Source organism: Neoarius graeffei, chromosome 21, assembly GCF_027579695.1.
Source record: "Neoarius graeffei isolate fNeoGra1 chromosome 21, fNeoGra1.pri, whole genome shotgun sequence".
NCBI lineage: Eukaryota > Metazoa > Chordata > Actinopteri > Siluriformes > Ariidae > Neoarius > Neoarius graeffei.
Genome location: NC_083589.1, coordinates 42,415,926 through 42,435,672, shown reverse-complemented (window position 1 = coordinate 42,435,672; position 19,747 = coordinate 42,415,926). Strand labels below are relative to the sequence as shown.

General features: G+C 39.3%; 1 protein-coding gene across 3 annotated transcripts in view; it reads right to left on the bottom strand.

Annotated features, from left to right (window-relative positions):
• LOC132869762 (neurotrophin-3-like) overlaps positions 1-19,747 on the bottom strand; it is a 94,997-nt gene that overhangs the window by 27,982 nt on the left and 47,268 nt on the right. For 2 of the 3 annotated variants that reach the window (XM_060903154.1, XM_060903153.1), the window contains one exon: positions 14,146-19,210. In XM_060903154.1, coding sequence (XP_060759137.1) covers positions 18,422-19,210 — 789 coding nt within the window. In that variant the 3' untranslated portion in view covers positions 14,146-18,421. Of the gene's footprint in view, positions 1-4,583; positions 4,677-6,092; positions 6,222-7,172; positions 7,216-14,145; positions 19,211-19,747 lie in introns of those variants that run through there. The other variant, XM_060903155.1, reaches the window with a different exon arrangement.

Here is a 19,747-nt window from a genome sequence, read left to right as displayed (position 1 = left end):
TTTTCCAAAACCAATATTTTACCAGTAAATCTTCTTTTCTATGAATGTATTTCTAAATTAATGTATGATGTTGTTAATCAAAGTGCACCCTCAAACATTTGTAAATTATTTTCTTCTATTTCTAGTATCCATTCTTATAACACTAGGTCATCTTACTCCAAGAACTTATATACTCAGTATTCTCGTACAAATCTACAAAAGAACTCCTTTTCCCGTGTTGGTGTTAGGGTATGGAACCAGATTCCAACTTCTATAAGATCTTCATCTAAATTGTCGTTCAAGAAAAAAGTCAGCCACCACCTTTTTTCTGATTTAAGTAGATATGGATATGATGTTGACATCTCCAAACTCTTTCTTTCTACATAACTTTATTTCTATATATAATTAAGAGCTATATATATATTTATTTATTTATCTTAGTTTTAACTTTAAATATTATTTAATACCATGCATGAATTATTATCAGTATGACAAGTATACCTCTCTCTCTATATATATATATTTTTTTCATTGTTATTGAATGATATATTACTGTACCTTTATATTGAATAACAAGTATTGTCTTCTCTTTTTCTTTTTGTTACCAAATAGTTGTTAATTTGTCAAGTATGTTTTATCTTTTTCATACATATTTAAGTATTATATTAATTCAGATAAAATATTTTTTTCTTTGTAAACATGAGTCTGCCTTGATTAGCAGTGCACTATTTGCGGACTCATGTAGTCTATTATATGTTTATATGTAATTGAAATAAAAGATTGATTGATGCACATTGAACTGCCACTGTGTATGAAATGTGCTATATAAATAAATTTGCTTTGCCTTGCCTTGATTGATTGATTGATTGATTGATTGATTGATTGATTGATTGAAGTGCGCATGCTCTCGACATAAACACTGTCTAGTGTGCATGCTCTACATAAACACTATCTAGTGCGCATGCTCTCTACATAAACACTGTCTAGTGCAGACATCCCAAGTCTCCCGGAAGTTCCGGGAGTCTCCCGCATATTGATAATGGCTCCCTGATGCCCGCAAATTGGATAATATCTCCCGGAATCTACAGCAAGCGAGCAAGAGCGTGCATGCGAAACATTAGTGTCTGCATCGCGCGTATGACGGAGTGCGTGAGGGAGAGCGAGAGAGACTGTTCATGTAGCGCATGCTAGACAAAGAGCATCCTGATTGGTTTACAGACATCCAAACTCATTTTAGGGAGGTGTCGTGACCCCCCCGATGGGAAAAAAGTCATGCGTCACGACACCTCCTTGAAATGAGTTTCTGCAGGCTGGGATGTCTGCTAGTGCGCATGCTCCATTGTTCACAGACTCGTGTTTCTGCCTCCGTTTAACATGTCGCAATATATTAAGGCACAGCAAAAGGTCTGAAAAGCTACATTTCCCCCTAGAGCCCTGCACTCCCGCGGGAGTCCCGCGGGACCCGCCGCAAAGCAGTGCGGCACGGGACAAATTTTGAAAGCTCATTGCGGGCGCGGGCGGGACCGGAAGTGCATATATGCGCGCGCGGGCGGGAGCGGGAGTGCACATATGCGGCGCGGGTGGGAGCGGTGATAAGCTGCAGTCCCGCTAACTAAAAACGTGCTTGAAATAAAATGTATAAATTATTAATTTATATCTATCATATATAATTTGTGCTGGATATTTTATTTGGCATTAATAAAAACATTTTAAGATGCCTAAATTTGCAGAGAAAGTCTGATTGCCGGATTGAGTGAGAAATAGCATCTTAAACTTGCCATTGATCACTCTAATGACTCGCAGTTCACACCCAGCTAGCAAGAAAACCATGAGTGAATTGATTTACTTGTCTTCTTCTTCTTCTTCTTAGGGTTTTATGGCGGTTGGTAACCAGCTTTGTTGGTGCATTACCGCCACCTCTGGACTGGAGTGTGGAACAAGAATATCTACCACCCATAATTGTTAACAAAAAAAGAAAAGGGGAAAAAAAATGTATGAAAGGATGAGAAATCACTCAGATTTCCAGCTACATTTTGTTACTTAGGCCTGTGTTTTTTAAAAACCTACATAGGTGGTTGAAACACATCTCTCCTGTGCTTAACTGCAGCATGTTCTGGACATTAATCACCACTTTTTCCCTCTGTAGGCACCTTATAAGCACCTCCCTGTCAGCACTGTATTTTGGACAGTATACAAGAACATGTTCTACGGTCTGCTGGCTGTCACAGCACTTGCCTTAGTCTACAACTTTAACCAGAGAGACAGGTTACACAGTGACGGTAGGCTTGACTCAATGCTATATGCAAATTTGGCTGTCCAATCAGAGGCGGCCACATTTGCATATTACAGGAAGGATTTCTGGGATAGCATTGTCAAGCCTACCGTCACTGTGTAACATGTCTCTCTGATTAAAGTTGTAGACTAACGCAAGCAAGAAATCAATTCATTTCTTTTACTAGCTCTGCTTTACGATAAAAAAAACAAAACACATTGGTACAAAGCAAGCCTATTCACGTTTTTATGCTGATCAGAGGATTATAATGGTTTCTCATGTGATAAAAATGTGCGATTTGCGATTAAATATTGTAATCGTTTGGCAGCACTAATTATTATTATTAGAGATACTACATGCTGAATTCAGAAATAAGGTGAACAATAACAAACGTGAGCTGTAGATATTTATGCTCAAATCCATTCAAAGTAGGGGGCGGGGCACCATCACGCTGTGTCAAGACAAGAACTTTCCTGAGAAATAACGCGAACGTCTGCATCATGCGGGATTTGCGGGTGGGATTTGCGGGCGGGAGCGGGACAAAATATGGCAGGCGCGGGCGGGGGCGGGACTGAAAATCATAATTTTTTTGTGGGCGCGGGCGGGAGCGGGACTGAAAATCATAATTCTTTGCGGGTGGGAGTGGGACTGCACAATGCGGGCGCGGGCGGGAGCGGGACTGAAAAATCTGACCCGCGCAGACCTCTATTTCCCCCGTATGTTTCACAGTAACTCAAATATGGGTCAATATACGACAAAAGCATTCAGTTGCTGTCCCACCAAAAATCCCTGCAGGACAAGTTTTACTCATGACATGTTAATTGAATTTAAGTTAGCTTAACCAAGCCAACTTTAGCATGAAGCTAGCGGTCCCATTCATTTTCGCCAGGTCACGGTGTTTTGGAAAACTTCATAGGAAATTCATCACAGCCCGATTGTTGAGTGACCTTAACCAAAGCTAGCAAACGTATGCATGATCTGTTAACAGGACTTCTTGTAACGTTAACTTACCGTCGCAGAAATAGCAGCATGGTGAGCCTTTAGATGACTCTTGAGATCGGTCGTATTCTTGCCAAGTAGTTTATAGCCATAGCGTGTACCTCTGTCTCCCACTACAAGGCATTCTGTTTTATTTCTGCTGGATTATATGTAAAGTATGTCCATAAATCATCGCGTCTTTTCCGCCCACCAAGCCCTTGTGCTGGCGTTGCCGCCGCCATGGTCCATGAACTGTGTGCACTGTGCCTGGTGGGCGTGGCCAAACAAGGACAGGATGCAGGTGCATTGCTGATATTTTCAGCATTTGGCAGACAGGTTGCACGTGCCGTTGGAGGAAATGCCATGCATTTTGATAGTCCTATAGCCAACCCACTAACATTTTCGTCTCGTCTCGTCTCGTCAACGAAAACAACAGATACGTCTCGTCATATTTTCGTGATCAAAGAGTTATGTTTAGCTCGTCACTGTCTCGTTTTACTCATGAAAAAAGGTGCATTGATGAAATCATTTCGTCATCGTCATCGTTAACGAAAACAACACTGGTAGGCATGTTGTGTAAATCAAATGGTGCTAACCCCCAAAAAATCCATTTTAATTCCAGCTTGTAATGTGACAAAACAGGACAAACACCAAGGGGGATGAATACTTCTGCAAGACACTGTAGTTGTGATTCGTCAACAGATCATTAGTAGCCATTATATGAAAGGAAGGTGTCTTCATTAAGACATCAGTCTTTGTATTCAGGATGAAAATCCTAAAAGCTCCTCTCCTGAGAAGGTGGGAATTAATTCCACCACCTTTACTAAAGCCTTTTATGTCTTAGGGAGGTAGGACAAGCTACCAAAGTATACAGCTACTTTTAGCCTCATATATTTTTGTGGAATTAAAAATAAATTATAGAAGCTGTCTCATGTGTGGAATCTACTTGTTTTTTTTAATTCATTAATTTATTTCTTTTTACTTATTACTAGTAATTTATTGGTATTTTGGATGTTTAAAACCAAAATGGACTTTCGATGATTTGTGATAAGCCATACAGCTGCCATGTGTCACAATTTATGTTTTGACTGAGAGCCTTGTTTACTTTTAAGGAGATGTTTAAGCCAGCATGAGAACTGTATTTGTGACCACTTGTGTATTGCTATTTTTTGTGGTTAGTGCTTGTGTTGGTCAGTGGTTTGGCACTGTTCAGCATGCTGAATGTACAGTAACATCTGGTGTAGTTCGGTTAGCCTTCCCCTGACTTCCACATCTGTGTGGTTAATCAATTTATTGTGTGTGTGTGCGTGCGCGCACGCACGCATGTGTGCGTGAGATAAAGTGGCTACTTCACCCTGAATTCACGTAGCCTGTGTAATCTGCCACGGAGAGACTCACGCTCAGATGCTAGGCTTGCCACATGGCTTTTCCATTGCTCTTCTTTCTCCTTCAGAAGACATACACAACCCCATCACACATTACACTCCAGCACTCCAGGATAATATGGCAAGTACATGAGAAATACCCACTTCTTAAAATGATCTCACCAAGCTTTGCAGAAGCAGTTTGCAGATATGAGACTTGCATTATTTTCAAATGTTGCCTTGACGAAAAATATCGTTCATGCATTAATCAGCTTTGGCCCCTTCTGATAAGTGATGGCTGACCTCAGAACCTTGGGCTAACCATGAATACTGAAGAATACCTAATTCTGAAAATTCACTTCCTGTGTGGCTCAGAGACAGGACTTACTGTTCATGTTAGTTTGATTTAGTCGACATGGAGTAATAGGGCTGGGCGTGTGACCTCTATTGTTCCATGCTTAAAATATCTCATATGCGGACTCTCCTGTTTCCGCTGTGGTAATATTATAGCTCCTTGAGGAACAGAGCTATGCCTACAGAACCTATACACATTCACACCCAGGTCCCCAGGGGGACGGTGGAGGGTGGAGGTGTGTGTTGGAGGTTTTTATGCGGATGGATGGGAGTCTGTAAATTTTATTTATTTGGATCGGACAATGGCAGTGATGGATTGCAATAGGATGGAGTGGAGTACACATTAGAAAATGTAACCAGTTTCTGTCATCCATTTGTAATTTTAGGGGCAAATAAAACCATGTTAACTGGAACATGAACAATAGAAGAAGTGCTAATTTATTTCATGCAACTGGAAATGGTGTAAGAGTAGAATGGCATAGTGAGAGTTTCTAACCACATGGAAACAACAGCAAGCTGTCCTTTGGTGACCTCACACAATCCCATTAGACCATCACTGTGCTGGCAGTCAACAGTATGCAGCTGGAAAGCTTCTTTCCTTATACACAGACACACATACTGTTTCTGAGCCTTCTCTCAAGCTTCTTGCTTATTATACAACTCCGCCTTGAGTTTCTGCCAACTAACTCACCATACAGTCACACCGTCTGCTGCTTATGGACAGGGATGTGTGGTTATATTGTCGCACTTTTCTCTAATTCTACTCAACATGATTTGTTTTGCTAAGCTGAGGTCTTTGCATATGCAACTGCATTGCACCAATAAAGCAATCAAGTGCAATTAGGTTTGCAAATCTGTCTGCTGAGGAAGGCCTGCTGTGCTTGGCAAGACAACAGTGTGGGTTATGGATATAAATAGTGTTATCTCCGCAGATTACTATAGCTTTGATGGCCAAGCTGGCAACCAGGGCGTCATACCCTCTTCTGCTTTTCCAGCTTGTGCTGCCTCTCCTGCTCCTGCTGCTCTTGGTCTACCTTCCGACCGTGCTTCAGGTCCCACCACACATATTTAACAAGTCATATTAATAAACATATGCAAAAAGTAATTGAAAATGTTTTGGGGACTAATTATAGAGGGGTATTTACCTTTTCTTCTTGTTTTTGCTGCCACTCGCTCTCACAAAACGTGCTCTCCTTTGGAGTCTTATCTAGTTCCATAATTTCCTGGTTGTTTAGGAAAGCATAGTCCTCTTCTTTGCACATGTCTCTCATACACTATGAAGGGAACAGCCTGTCACAGCCTCGTAACATCAGCCCATTGCAATCAGCAAGTGTAAAACAACAACAAGCAGATTAAATTCTTCCACAGTTCTATATTTAAAGGTTGAACAATCAGAATTGTTACAAAGCATATGTGTGGTGGCCTAGGAAAACCCTTCACATGGTCACATTTTGATATTTTCTACTGAATATAGTTCTGAAAACCTATATAAAACAGCCTTTCGTGAACTGAAATATTCTCTTTTGAATATATCCCAGTCAGAAGTAAAGTTGAAAATGTTTTTGAAAGAGAGAAAAGTGCATTTAAAGATTTAAATTCAATTCCACTGAAACACTTCCCACCTACCTCTACATTTATAATCTAATCTGCTAATGGAAAAACAGCATTACTGCCACATTTTAAAGAATTATAAGTTTACAACTGAAATTCTTATCGCTATATGATATCACTTTGATCATCCACATCAGTCTCTGTCTCATCACCTAAGGTAAAATTCACTCATGGCACTTAAACTTAAGCCTCATCCTCATCTTTTCACTCCTTTTATCTCTGTTCACACTAACATCAGTGCTGAAATAATCATTAAAATAATAAATAAGTTTTGAGGGAACTTAAAAAAATTTAAAACTTTGTCTGCAGACATCTGAACTAAGTGTTCTTTTCTGTTATGATGATGATGTGATGTGCATCAGGGACATCTTTAGGCAGACTGATGACATTGTGTTTTTACTGTTTGCAAAGACTAGTTCAGAATTTGACCGATTAAAAACACCATCAAGTATTATTTAGGTAAAAATATATTTATGTTTTCTTAAGGTAGAGATGGCAAAGTACTCGATTCTGGTCCAAATAAATTTTTTGGCTGTTTTCCAGAATCCAGCCACAGCAACTGCAGTCTGACAGTATCACTTCACACATAAATGTCTGAAAATCATGCCACTTACCTTAGACATAGAAATTGCTGCAAACCTCTTCACGTGAGCCATCCTTAAAAGAAAGTGGTGTAAAAGCTTTTTAAATTATTCTGTTAAAAGTTTAAAGTACATAAATATGAATTCTGGTCACAGTCGTGTAGAACACTCAGTAAACATGCTTTAGAAATGAATGTACGGTGCTAGTAACCCATTCCAATGTAAATCTAATGGTTCAGCTCCTCCCCTGCGTATGCAGTGAAATGCTAAGGAAATTTCTTTCATATTTTGTTGTTTCTTACACTTTCCACTATTCCATCTCCAGCTTGTCACAGTGTTAACATTACATATCGGTCTATCAGCAGTGAACCAGCTAACTCACCTAGGAAAGAGGCATCCGGCTTGTAAGTACTTACATGTTCTCCTCTCGGTATCCTGCGGCTCTTATGTGGTGATCAGCCTATTTCAATCAGTGATTTACCGTGACGAAAGTGAGCAGACATTACAGCTATTTCAGCATAAGCATGCTAGAACTGCCACTAGTACGCGAATAAAATGCAACATCTCATCAGTCTTAATCCACTGTTGCTTCTGTCACTGTCTTCTCTGTACTCTATGTTCAGAATGTGTTGTTTTGCACTGATCCAAATCCAACCTCCAAGCTCTCTATCTACAGTAAATACCTGTGACCATGTCATGTTAAACCATTCAAATAATCTGTTGAATAATAAATGGTTTCTTCTGTTTTTAATACCCAAGAAAACTACTAAAGGAACATCTCTACACTTCTAAAGGAACATCTCTACACTTTTCCTTTTTTACAGGAGACATAAAAAAATGAATAAAACTCTGAAATAACAAGCTGAGAAGCCAGTAAAAGTTTACTTGTTCTATTATTAGCTTGGTCAATATCCATCAAAATAGCTAATTGCAGCATTATCTCATCTCATCTCATCTCATTATCTCTAGCCGCTTTATCCTTCTACAGGGTCGCAGGCAAGCTGGAGCCTATCCCAGCTGACTACGGGCAAAAGGCGGGGTACACCCTGGACAAGTCGCCAGGTCATCACAGGGCTGACACATAGACACAAACAACCATTCACACTCACATTCACACCTACGGTCAATTTAGAGTCACCAGTTAACCTAACCTGCATGTCTTTGGACTGTGGGGGAAACCGGAGCACCCAGAGGAAACCCACGCGGACACAGGGAGAACATGCAAACTCCACACAGAAAGGCCCTCGCCGGCCCCGGGGCTCGAACCCAGGACCTTCTTGCTTGCAACATTATATTAGCATAAATTGCAAAAAAAAAAAAAAATCATCCTTGAGAATTGACCTAAATTGTCACATAGCAGGTTTTGAACTGACAGCGACGGTTTGTTTCGTGTTTGTTGCGTTTGTTTAAAAGCTTTCCCAGTGGTTTTCTCCCTGTCCCTCAGGCAGTAATGTGAGAGGCTGCCTAAGGGTAAAAAACCAATAATGTCACACACTCGCCAACCAATCCCGGGCGACATCTCGGTGCTGAAAGGAACTTGCGGGAAGATTTTCTAGTTTCGGTTTACAGCCAATGTTTCCAGATTGGGTGGTTTTGAATTCTACTTTGCGGGCTAAAAATGGCTTGGGCTAGTTGACAAAAATTGGGCGGGTTTGACGTTAGTTCGGTGGGTTTTTATCAGATGTTTATATAGTTTCACTACCACTAGAAAGCAGAGATGGGAGAGAATGTAAACACCTAAACCGAATGATGTTCTTGAATATGCGAAGGAAATCAGGAAAAACAGCTACACTATATTGCCAAAAGTATTCGCTCACCTGCCTTGACTCACGAGCTTAAGTGACATCCCATTCCTAATCCATAGGGTTCAATATGATGTCGGTCCACCCTTTGCAGCTAGAACAGCTTCAACTCTTCTGGGAAGGCTGTCTACAAGGTTTAGGAGTGTGTTTATAGGAATTTTTGACCATTCTTCCAGAAGCGCATTTGTGAGGTCACACACTGATGTTGGACGAGAAGGCCTGGCTCTCAGTCTCCGCTCTAATTCATCCCAAAGGTGTTCTGTCGGGTTGAGATCAGGACTCTGTGCAGGCCAGTCAAGTTCATCCACACCAGACTCTGTCATCCATGTCTTTATGGACCTTGCTTTGTGCACTGGTGCACAGTCATGTTGGAAGAGGAAGGGGCCAGATCCAAACTACAAAAACAGTCTGCATGCCTAGGTGCTTGATTTTATACACCTGTGGCCATGGAAGTGATTGGAACACCTGATTCCGATAATTTGGATGGGTGAGCAAATACTTTTGGCAATATAGTGTATCTTTGGTCAACTGAGGCAAGTCAGAGACCTAGTTTACCCAGTACCCCTTAGGTATTTTCAACAACCAAAATCGAGCATTGGCCTAAATTAATCATTAACAATAAACATTAATCTCATTAAGTATTATTTAAACAAAAAAAGTCGATGTAACTGTAAGACTAATATGAATGTGTGTAATGTAGTGCAGAAACTGAACTCATAAACTAGTAAATAAGAATGACGCAATCCATTCTCCATTTTCTCTTCTCATGTTACATTCAGCCATGCATCGTAGCCTAACTTCTTTTTTTTTAATTAAAGTATATAAAACAGGTACAATCTAACAAATCCACAAAAATCAGGATAACAGATGAAGAAAATACATGGATGTAGACAAAAATAAATTAAGCAGAATAACTAGGCCTATAAAATTAATAAAACAAACAGGATAAATAAAAAGGTAAATAAATAAAAGACAAATAAAAATAAATAACCTCAGCAATGCAGATGTTAGATATGCATCGTAGCCTAACATAGCCTACCGAATATTATGCGTGTGCTTCACCTACTGGTGCATGTAGGATTCAGAACACAGCAGATGATTGCAAAGTTATAATCTGATTCAACCATACGGAGCCGAGTACCAGACAGCAGATTTTTCACCTCCAGCACTGACGGGCTCATGCTGCCATTTAGAAGTTGTTTGCATTGTTGTTCGATTTACAAATAGTATACTGGTCTTTAGGTGCATATTTTTACTTTACAAGATAGCCATCAAGTACATTTTACATTTTGGGCGGTTTTTTGGCGGGTTTTGAACATATTTTGGTCTGGAAAACATCAGCAATTGTCGGGTTTTGAACATATTTTGGGCTGGAAAACGTCAGCAGTATCTGACAACACGGTTTACAGCGCTGACTCAGTTCGTGCAATCGCTGGTGTTGCATAGGCTACCGTGTAAGCTCTGGCAATTTCAGCGACAAATCAAAAATGGAAATGGACGAATTGGTTCCTAAAAGAACTAGTAAGGGTTCAGTCAGCCGGCATTTTTTTGTATATCGCGAGGAGGACGTGGAACAGCAAATGCCAATTTGTAAAGTGTGCAAAAAAAAACAGTATCAGAATACTCTGGTCTTTAAATAAATGCACATTAGTCATGAACAATGGTAACCGTGGGTGCAGATCCTGGGGGGGCGGGGGGGGGGGGGGGGGGCGGCGGCATTCCCCCCCCCCCCCCCCCCCCATTTCTGAAAAACATTAATTGCCCCCCCAATAAAAATCCCCTAAATTATTCAAAATTGTACAATGTATTTTCAGACTTCACATTCTTCACATTTTAGATAGAAATGGTGGAACAAATAATGTTTGACAAATATATTTCTGACTCTGCATTCCATCTCTGCATGGTATGAGTTGCATATGGGCAAAAAAAAAATAAATCACTTTTGTGTCCCCCCCAATCCTGACATCGGATCTGCACCCCTGATGGTAACTACTCTCTTTTGTGTTATTTTTGATAGAAGTAAAATTCATACATGAACAAATTTTGGCTAGTTGATTTTCTGTTTGGCTAGTTACTTTGGAAGGTTACTAGTCCAGCTGGCTGGTGAAAAAATATATGAATTTCAAGCCCTGTATTCTATACTATTATAAAAAGGCAGCCTAAACCTGTACGTCTGGAACTTAAAGTGAAGTCCAAAGAAAATAGAGCATTGTATCAGAATGGTAATTTCAGTCAGCATTTGCTGATTTGTTGCTACTGTTTTTGTTTGTTTGTTTGTTTGTTTGTTTGTTTGCTTGTTTGTTGGGGGGGTTTGGGGTTTTTGTTTGTTTGTTTGTTGGTTGGTTTTTTTTTACCTGCATGTTTGTTAGAACATAGATAGATTACTAGTTTTGTGAGGTTTTTTCTCCTGATGGAAGAAAATCATTAAAACCCTTTAGAAATCCTTTAGAGTGTTTTAATATGTTTCTGGTAGTCCATAATGGTAGCTTAGTGGAATAGATTGTTTCTAAAGGTTCCTAATAGCTTATCTAATTTCATCACCCTTACAAAAAAAAGTTTATTCAAGTGTGCTTCTAGTATACTTCTTTTAAACTAAAAATAAGAGAGTATGCTTTCAGTTTACTTATCAGAGATATACTTAATAAAGTTATACATAAGTATACTTGCCTATAGAGAGCGTGCACGTGACGTCACGAGGTCACGTGATATTTGTTTATCTGCCATCTTGGACGGCATGGCCGCGAATAGAACTTAGATGAACCTGTTCTAATTATCAAGTGTGTGGGAGTAGATCTTTCGAGAATGGTTATATCTTGTTCAGCATTTGGTTGTACCAATACACAGGGCCAAAAGGAGGGCCTGTCATTTTATAGATTCCCCGCAAACGAGGAGAGATGCGCAAAATGGGTGTCCGCTGTGCGAAGAGAAAACTGGTACCCCAGTTCTACCAGCCGAATTTGTAGTGAACACTTCATATCAGGTAGGTGTAATCTTCTAATTCAATACTCCTAGTACATCTATTAAGTTGATTTTCGGATTGAATGATAACTGCATACTTAGAAACTAGACAGTCTCTAACGTTTAAAATGGCTATGCCTAGCCCTACTACCCTGGCCTAGTCTATGACAATGTTTTATCTTTTTGGCTCATATATGCCCTTGAAAGGCCAATCCATAGTAGAGATGGCGAAAACTAAAAAAAAATCTTGACCGACCACCGAGCCTCATTAGCCGGTTAAAGTCGGTTAACCTATGAGTTTAAACAGGGATGCAAACGGCGGATGCCGCCTTTTTCATGGCTGAATCGTGCAGATCCAATTTTTTTTAGGGGGGTCGTTGGAGTGTCTGAATAATTTAATCAAAGTAAATTCTGTATTAAAATTACTAAATGAGCAAATGCCATTACAGTCCATGAAACAGGAAGTATAAGTATGAGAAGAAAACAGTAAATCAGAAAGCTGCGCACATTTGCGCAGCTTCCGCGCAAACGTCCACAGCTTTCTGATTTACTGTTTTTCAGACAAAAACATACATATTTACAACCCTGTCATTATCTGGAACCGAGTTTAGATTTCGAACATTCTTACGATAAAACGTCCTGCATAGTCTCTTTATGATAAACATCTTAATGCCACTTACCCGTGAGGTTATCAAGTAGACATTCTTCTTCGGAACCTTCCAGAGGTATAGTTGGGATACCCATCCCGCAACAAAATATTTATAAGCTTCCAGGCTCTTGTAAGCTTTGAGGGCTTTGCCAGTGTAACACGATTCACGATTAACAAGAAAATTGTAAATGTCGTGGTAGGCCAGATCGGGCAAATCGCCGGCACCGCAGCTCTGAATTTCCCTGAACAAGGATTGCAGCAAGTTGTACGGATCTGCAATCCCCAACCTGGAACACTTTTCCATGTAATGCTGCCTCACGTCACCTTCAAGATGCTGAACAAACTTAGACAAGTAATCGCGTGATGTAGATGGGGTATTTTCCGAATTTTCTTGGGAATTGCTCCCTGGATCCATTACGCTCGTGCAAGGTAAACAATCCTGATGCCGTCCAATATGGCGGAGTACACACATGCGGGTCACGTGACTGCACTTCCTCTATACTGAAAAGTATATAGAAAAGTCTAAGTATATTAAGCTTATACTAAAAATTTTGATAAAGATATACTTAACAAAAGTGTAATAAAGTATTAAAATATTTGTACCTTATGTTTAAGTGGACTTGCCCTGTAGTTGTGCTTATCTTTTTGTTAGTAGCCTATAAAATACTTCTTTTTCACACATATTGGCTTCTTTGTGATGTACGGCAGCATGTTTTAAATCCCATCTTTTAAACCTACATTCTTACCTTTATAACTTCATTGTAACTTAAGGTACAAAACACTTAAGTTGTCTAATGGTAGTGTGCATGAGGTAAGGGTTAGGGCTAGAAAATAATAGTATACCTAGAAAGGTAACTGCAGTATACTTCAAAACTAAAACGTGGACTAGATGTATATAACCAGTAACTAATGGTATATTTCCAATATGCTATAAAGTAAACCAATAGTATAAACCAATAGTATATTTCCAGTATACTACAAAGTATAATTTAGTAAACTAAAAAAGTGGACTAGAAGTATAAAACAAGTAAACTATTTGTGTATAAGTTTATTTGTGATATACTTGCAGTACAAAATAAAAAATACTAGTTGTATACTCAAAGTTTACTTCTCTTAGACTTAAAGTATACTTTTTATAAACTAAAAGTGGACCAATTTAGTCCCAAGAAGTATTAGATTAGTTTACTTACAAGTATACTGTAAGTACATTGATATCAGTATACTTGGTACACAAAAGTATACTTAAGGAAATATACTTTAACTTTACTTAAGTATACTTAATAAAATTAACTTGAAGTATACTTCTTTTTGATCAGGTCACCCATGAAAGAAGGGCCTTTTTCTCTTTTTTTTTTCCTTTTTGCTTTATTCTTCATTCACATGGATTGGCCTGTTTGGCTCATGCCCCGAATGTGGTAACCCAAAATAACTTAATCCACTGTGGGAAAGTCATCCTCCATTTTGTGGTATCGAAAAGGTCACATGCGCCACATAGCTGTGTAATTTCTTAGATTTGCACCCATCACATGCTGATTAGGATAATCATTGTACTTGTTTGGATTCCTCAGCAAATAAAAATCAGATCACATGTTGTAAATAGTATAAAAACAAGTTTATTCAGAGAAGACTTTCGCAGAAACAGGACTTAAGTGTCATTATATTTAAGTGGTTGGCCCCATTTTCTCAAAATGATCCTTCAAGTATCACAGAGCAACATGAAGCATAACTCAAGAAAGGGACAAAAAAACAAAGAAGCTTTGGACATCAGGTCAGTAAGGGTGGATTAAACGGAAACTACTTCACTAAACAAGAAACATCCAACATACATGTCTATATCTTATTAAAATAGAGCTCTGTTATTGGTCACATAACTCAATCTTGACATACCCATGAAGAAAATGACATTTAAAATATCAGGTGGTCCATGAATTGAACATTTTGGCACGTTCTCCTTGTGAAAGTTGTAAGCATTCATCAATAAAAAGAGAGTACATGTCCTTGGATTTCAGCATTCCCAATGGTTCCATGATCAGGGTCATCATAATTTGTTAAAGCAGCAAGAATTGTATACAGTATGCACTACAGCAGCAGGCCCTTTTACACACAGTACAATACATGTTGGAGTGTGGCACTGGATGAATTAAAGACAATCCAAATATGAGCAAAGCCAAGGGTGTGTATGGCTGCACGCCTTCCAGACTCCAGTGTTAGATTCAGCTTTACAGGAAAGAGAATGTGTTCAAGTGAATGTGTAGGCTCATTCTCTAGAGCTTCCAGGGGAAATAAGAGCAAAGTGAGTTCCTGTTTTGTGTGTACTTTCTTCCTATAGTTCCTGATAGAAATGGAGGAGGCATCCCATTGGAATACCAAATGAAGCACAGGACATATCCTGTTCTGTTTATAATGCTTGCTGACATGTGAATGGTGTTGAACTCTCTCATACACTCACACCCAAAAATGTACTCAAAGCAGGCAGAGTTTGTCAGTTATAATTTGACTGGCCTAGAAAGCCTTATCTGGTTTAATCAGATGCTCTCTTGATCATCCTTTCTATTATTAAATGCACCATCATCACACATTAAAGTACAATACAATAATTATTAATATTTCATAGCAATGTATACTTTGATACAAATGTGGATAATGAAGTTTTGTACACCCAGCTTTAAAAGAAATGCAACATCCTGTATATTTTTTCCCAAACACTTTCCTTGAACAGTTGATGAAGGAGTTTGAAACATCCTTAAATCCTTTAACAGACCAAAAGTTTATAGGACACTACAGTAGTACTATTTCACGTGGATTTATAGGCTACAGGGTCTCCTCCATGACCCTATGGGATGTTTAGGGGCTGTTATTACAGTCACCTGAGATGGTCCTGTTTAAGCATATCTGACCCCTGAGCTGTAAAGCACCAGCTTCTGCTCTTTCATATAGTCACTCAAATAATCATAAATACAAAATTTTCACCCCTTACTACAAATACAAAAGGTCCTATGAGAAACAACAACATATTGAAGTGTACATAGCTTGCCTGGAATACTAGCATTACTATCTCAGAATGCACATGTGGAACTGGTGTGGAATTTTCAAGATGATAACATGGTGGCAACCTGTCTCTATATCCTCTAAAAGAGTCAGGGGAATATTAAACAAAGGTAACATCTGGAAGTCTTAAATTCTAGGTGCCTAGATATAGGAAGCATTTGCTTTTAAATGGACCCTTTCTTTTAGAAGACACCAGCTAGTATATTTGTGTATGGTGTGGTTTAAAAAAGAAAAAAAAAAGCCTGGAATTCAAACAGCATGTCCGGTAAATGGTTCCCCAGTGTACAAGCTATTGGTCATAACAACCACAGAATGGCTCACACTGGATCAAACTTTTAAAAAAGACATCTGTTGTGACAGTATAATGCTTGTTTCAGGTATAGAGTGAACAGTCATAAGTTAGGACAGGACAGACAAGTGTTGGAAGCTGTTGTGTCCAGTTTTATATTACTAGACTCAATTCCAAATAGAAACTTTTTGATAACCAGATGTCCTTTTAGAATGGAAGATAAACTTTCTTTTTTTAATCACTTTTTATATAAATACTATGTAACAGCATAGCACAGTGGAAACAAGAAAAAAGCTGTTGGGAATATCAACATTTGCCTCAAAGGTGGTGGTAAAGTACTAAGAACAAAGCCCTACTCATATCAAGAGAATAGCTTCCATATTTAATATCACCTACCAAAAAGGGAGAGAAATCAGGTAGATTTCTTTCATATCTAAAATTGTCTCCTGTGACAAATAATCCCAAGCAACGCAAGCACTCTTAATGGTACTCAAATCCCAGTATGTACACTATCATAGCACAGCTTTACTCCTCTGTAAGAGTACATTTTGTTATTAATAACAGCTAGTTTAGTGTCAATTTGTTGCTGCTATTGTTCTGTTGTAGAATGTTTGGAAAATTAACCATTGGCAATAGTATTTGATTGACAACTTGAGAAGAAGTAACTGTGTTCTGGAGTGAGCTGGGTCAGAGCCTTAGGCCAAGTTTACATTAGACTGTATCTGTCTCGTTTTCTTCGCGGATGCACTGTCCGTTTACATTAAACCGCCTGGAAACGCCGGGAAACGGGAATCCGCCAGGGTCCACATATTCAATCCAGATCGTGTCAGCTTCGGTGCTGTGTAAACATTGAGATACGCGGATACGCTGTGCTGAGCTCTAGCTGGCGTCGTCATTGGACAACGTCACTGTGACATCCACCTTCCTGATTCGCTGGCGTTGGTCATGTGACGCGACTGCTGAAAAACGGCGCGGACTTCCGCCTTGTATCACCTTTCATTAAAGAGTATAAAAGTATGAAAATACTGCAAATACTGATGCAAATACTGCCCATTGTGTAGTTATGATTGTCTTTAGGCTTGCCATCCTTCCACTTGCAAGTGGTAAGTGATATGCGCTGGGATCACACACACAGCGGCTCAGTCCCGAATCACAGCTTGTGCACTTCACTCGCGCGCTGTGTGAGCTGCGCAGGGCCGGAGTGCGCACCCTCCAGAGGGCACTCGCTGTTCAGGGCGGAGTGATTTGGAGCGCAGGATACCTGCGGAGCCGAGCGTATCCGTGTATTGGTGTTGCTGTGTGCACGCAAATCGTGTACTGGTGTTGCTGTGTGCACACTAATCGTTTTAAAAACGTTAATCTGATGATCCGCTGATATGGTCTAATGTAAACATGGGCTTAGTCTCCGGTAAACAGGAGAGGGTCTTTGTGAAAGGTAAGCAGTCTATGTACCCATTATTCCTCCATTTGGCGAGGAGTTTTATTCAGTCAGTACTCTATTACTTTATGAAATCACATCCTTCTACATCTTTACCATTTTTCTATACTCTACATGCAGTTAATGCCTATGCACAGTGAATTTTTTTAACATTCATCTTAATGAGTCTAAAGAAGCTCCCTCCCCCAAAAAAAAGTTGCAAAGGAATGTGAAAGGTTGAACAATGATTGGATTATTGTGATTTAGAGACAATACATCAATCATTGTTATAGTTTCACATAAGGTTAAATATTCAGTTTCCACTGAAACCACCTTTTATACATACTCAATCCAGATATATGAAAAATATTGGACTCCACTTCTTGAGTTCATTGCTCTACTGGTAATCTCCAGAGGTACAATGTTTCTGATATTTACTGTTGGCTATTTTTTTTCTGTACATAGATTTGTATGATCAGTATACCCATATGCATTGCATTCTGTGCACAAGTAGATGAGTTATACAAAAATATATAATTCTTAATTATTCCATGCATTTTGCGATACACATATACCTCATATGCTGTGTGGCATATTTCTTCAAAGTAAATAAGATCATCTGAACTATGACTTATTTTTCCCAGACAGCACAATATCAGTAGCAGAGATTGGAGCAATACTGTTGATGAGTGATGAGGATGTGATTGGTAAATTTATGCGTTTCTAAGCAAAAAACTTGGAAAAAAACCTAAAATTACACTAAATTTTATACTTCAATTGCAGCTGATCCCAGGATTTAAGGTCCAAATGAATGATATGTCCTTTGACTGTTGGTGAAGATGTTTAAGCAAGGCACACAGTTTCACCCTGTAATGTTCTTTTAGCTTAGTGGCATTGTATCTCTTAAGTCATTTTAAGTCCATCCATGTCTCTTTTTTTAGAATATGCTTTGATAACAACTTAAATAAATAACACAAATATATTTATACATCATATAGACATGTATAGACTACATGCATTTCATATAACTTAAATAATAATTTATATCATATTTACAACCTCTCAGGGTAAAATAGAAAGACAGTGGATTAGTTGCACAATATAGGGTTTTCTTTAGTTTTACGTCCTGCGGTGTTTACGTGAGAGTGCGCAAACGCATGAGGTGTTTATCCGTATCCAACGCCAGGTCATCACATTATTGTATTTGGTGAGGGCACGTACGTATGTCTGTGAGGTTTTGCACTGCGAGTTCCAGTGCTTGTCATCTATGCCTCGGCAGCCACTCTTAATTGGTTTGCTGTTCTGGCAGGTTGTCTCATAAAAGTACTGCTTCATAGTCGACCGTTTTATCTCGACATCTGTAAGCACTGAGACCTCATGGCCACGGATGTCCACTGCTGTGGTCTTGTCTGTCACCCAATGGCTCAAGCTATCACAGACTGAGTACTCACCACGGTAACTCTTGTGCTCAGCATAACGCTTCTGGCGTGTTTTATTGGTGCTCTGAGTGTCCTGAGCACTTTCAAAGTCATCCATGAGGTATAGTGGTGGGGGTTCCAGAGGTGGCCGCTCACTCAGTAACACTCGTGGGGAATTGTAGCGCTTGTGCTGCCTCAACAGCTCATCAGCCATAGCCCGCTTGGACTGGTAAGCAGATGGGATGAACTGTTGGGGGTATTCCGTATTTGTAGGTGCATTGACAGAAGTAGGCACAGGTGTATCCTTATTCCCCTCATTTTGCTGCTGTCGGTTGCGGCTTATGTCGGCCTGCAGCAGCTTGACAATGAGCGTGTTGATGGGGTCCTGTGTGGGCTGCTGCTTGTTCATGGCAGTGATAGAGACACAATAGAGGTACGTGAAGAATATCACGTACAGAAGGATGGACATCACTAGATTCACCTGTAAGACCTGCAGAAAGAAAGAAATAGGAATCTTCAGGGACACAACAACTAAAGAATGTAAATATAAGATTGCAGTTATGGACTGCCAATAAATAAATAAATAAATAATAGTCCCATTCATGATGTTTTTAAAGCTAAATCACAGTAAATTAATCCATCAGCTTTGATGCACTGTTTGTGTATAAGCCACACAGCTGATGTTTGAGGTGTTTGTTTGGTGATGCATGAAAATCAGTAATGAAGAGTGTAGAAAAATGGCATGTAATAACATGCACTAACATTCCATAAGGATTCACTCAGTCTGATTTACTGGAGTACATGGTACGTCTATGTGGCCCTTTGAACACTCCACACATCATAGCTAAATCTTCTCAAACAATGCATGAATTTGTAGAAATGCACAAAACTTTAAAGTTAAAATATACCACAAAACCAAATATTCTGTAAAACTCCATTTACAAAAAATAAAGTATGGATACTTTCGCAATGATAAACTAGTTATTAGGTGGTTTGGCACCGCCAGAGTTTTGTGACTGACAGTAGG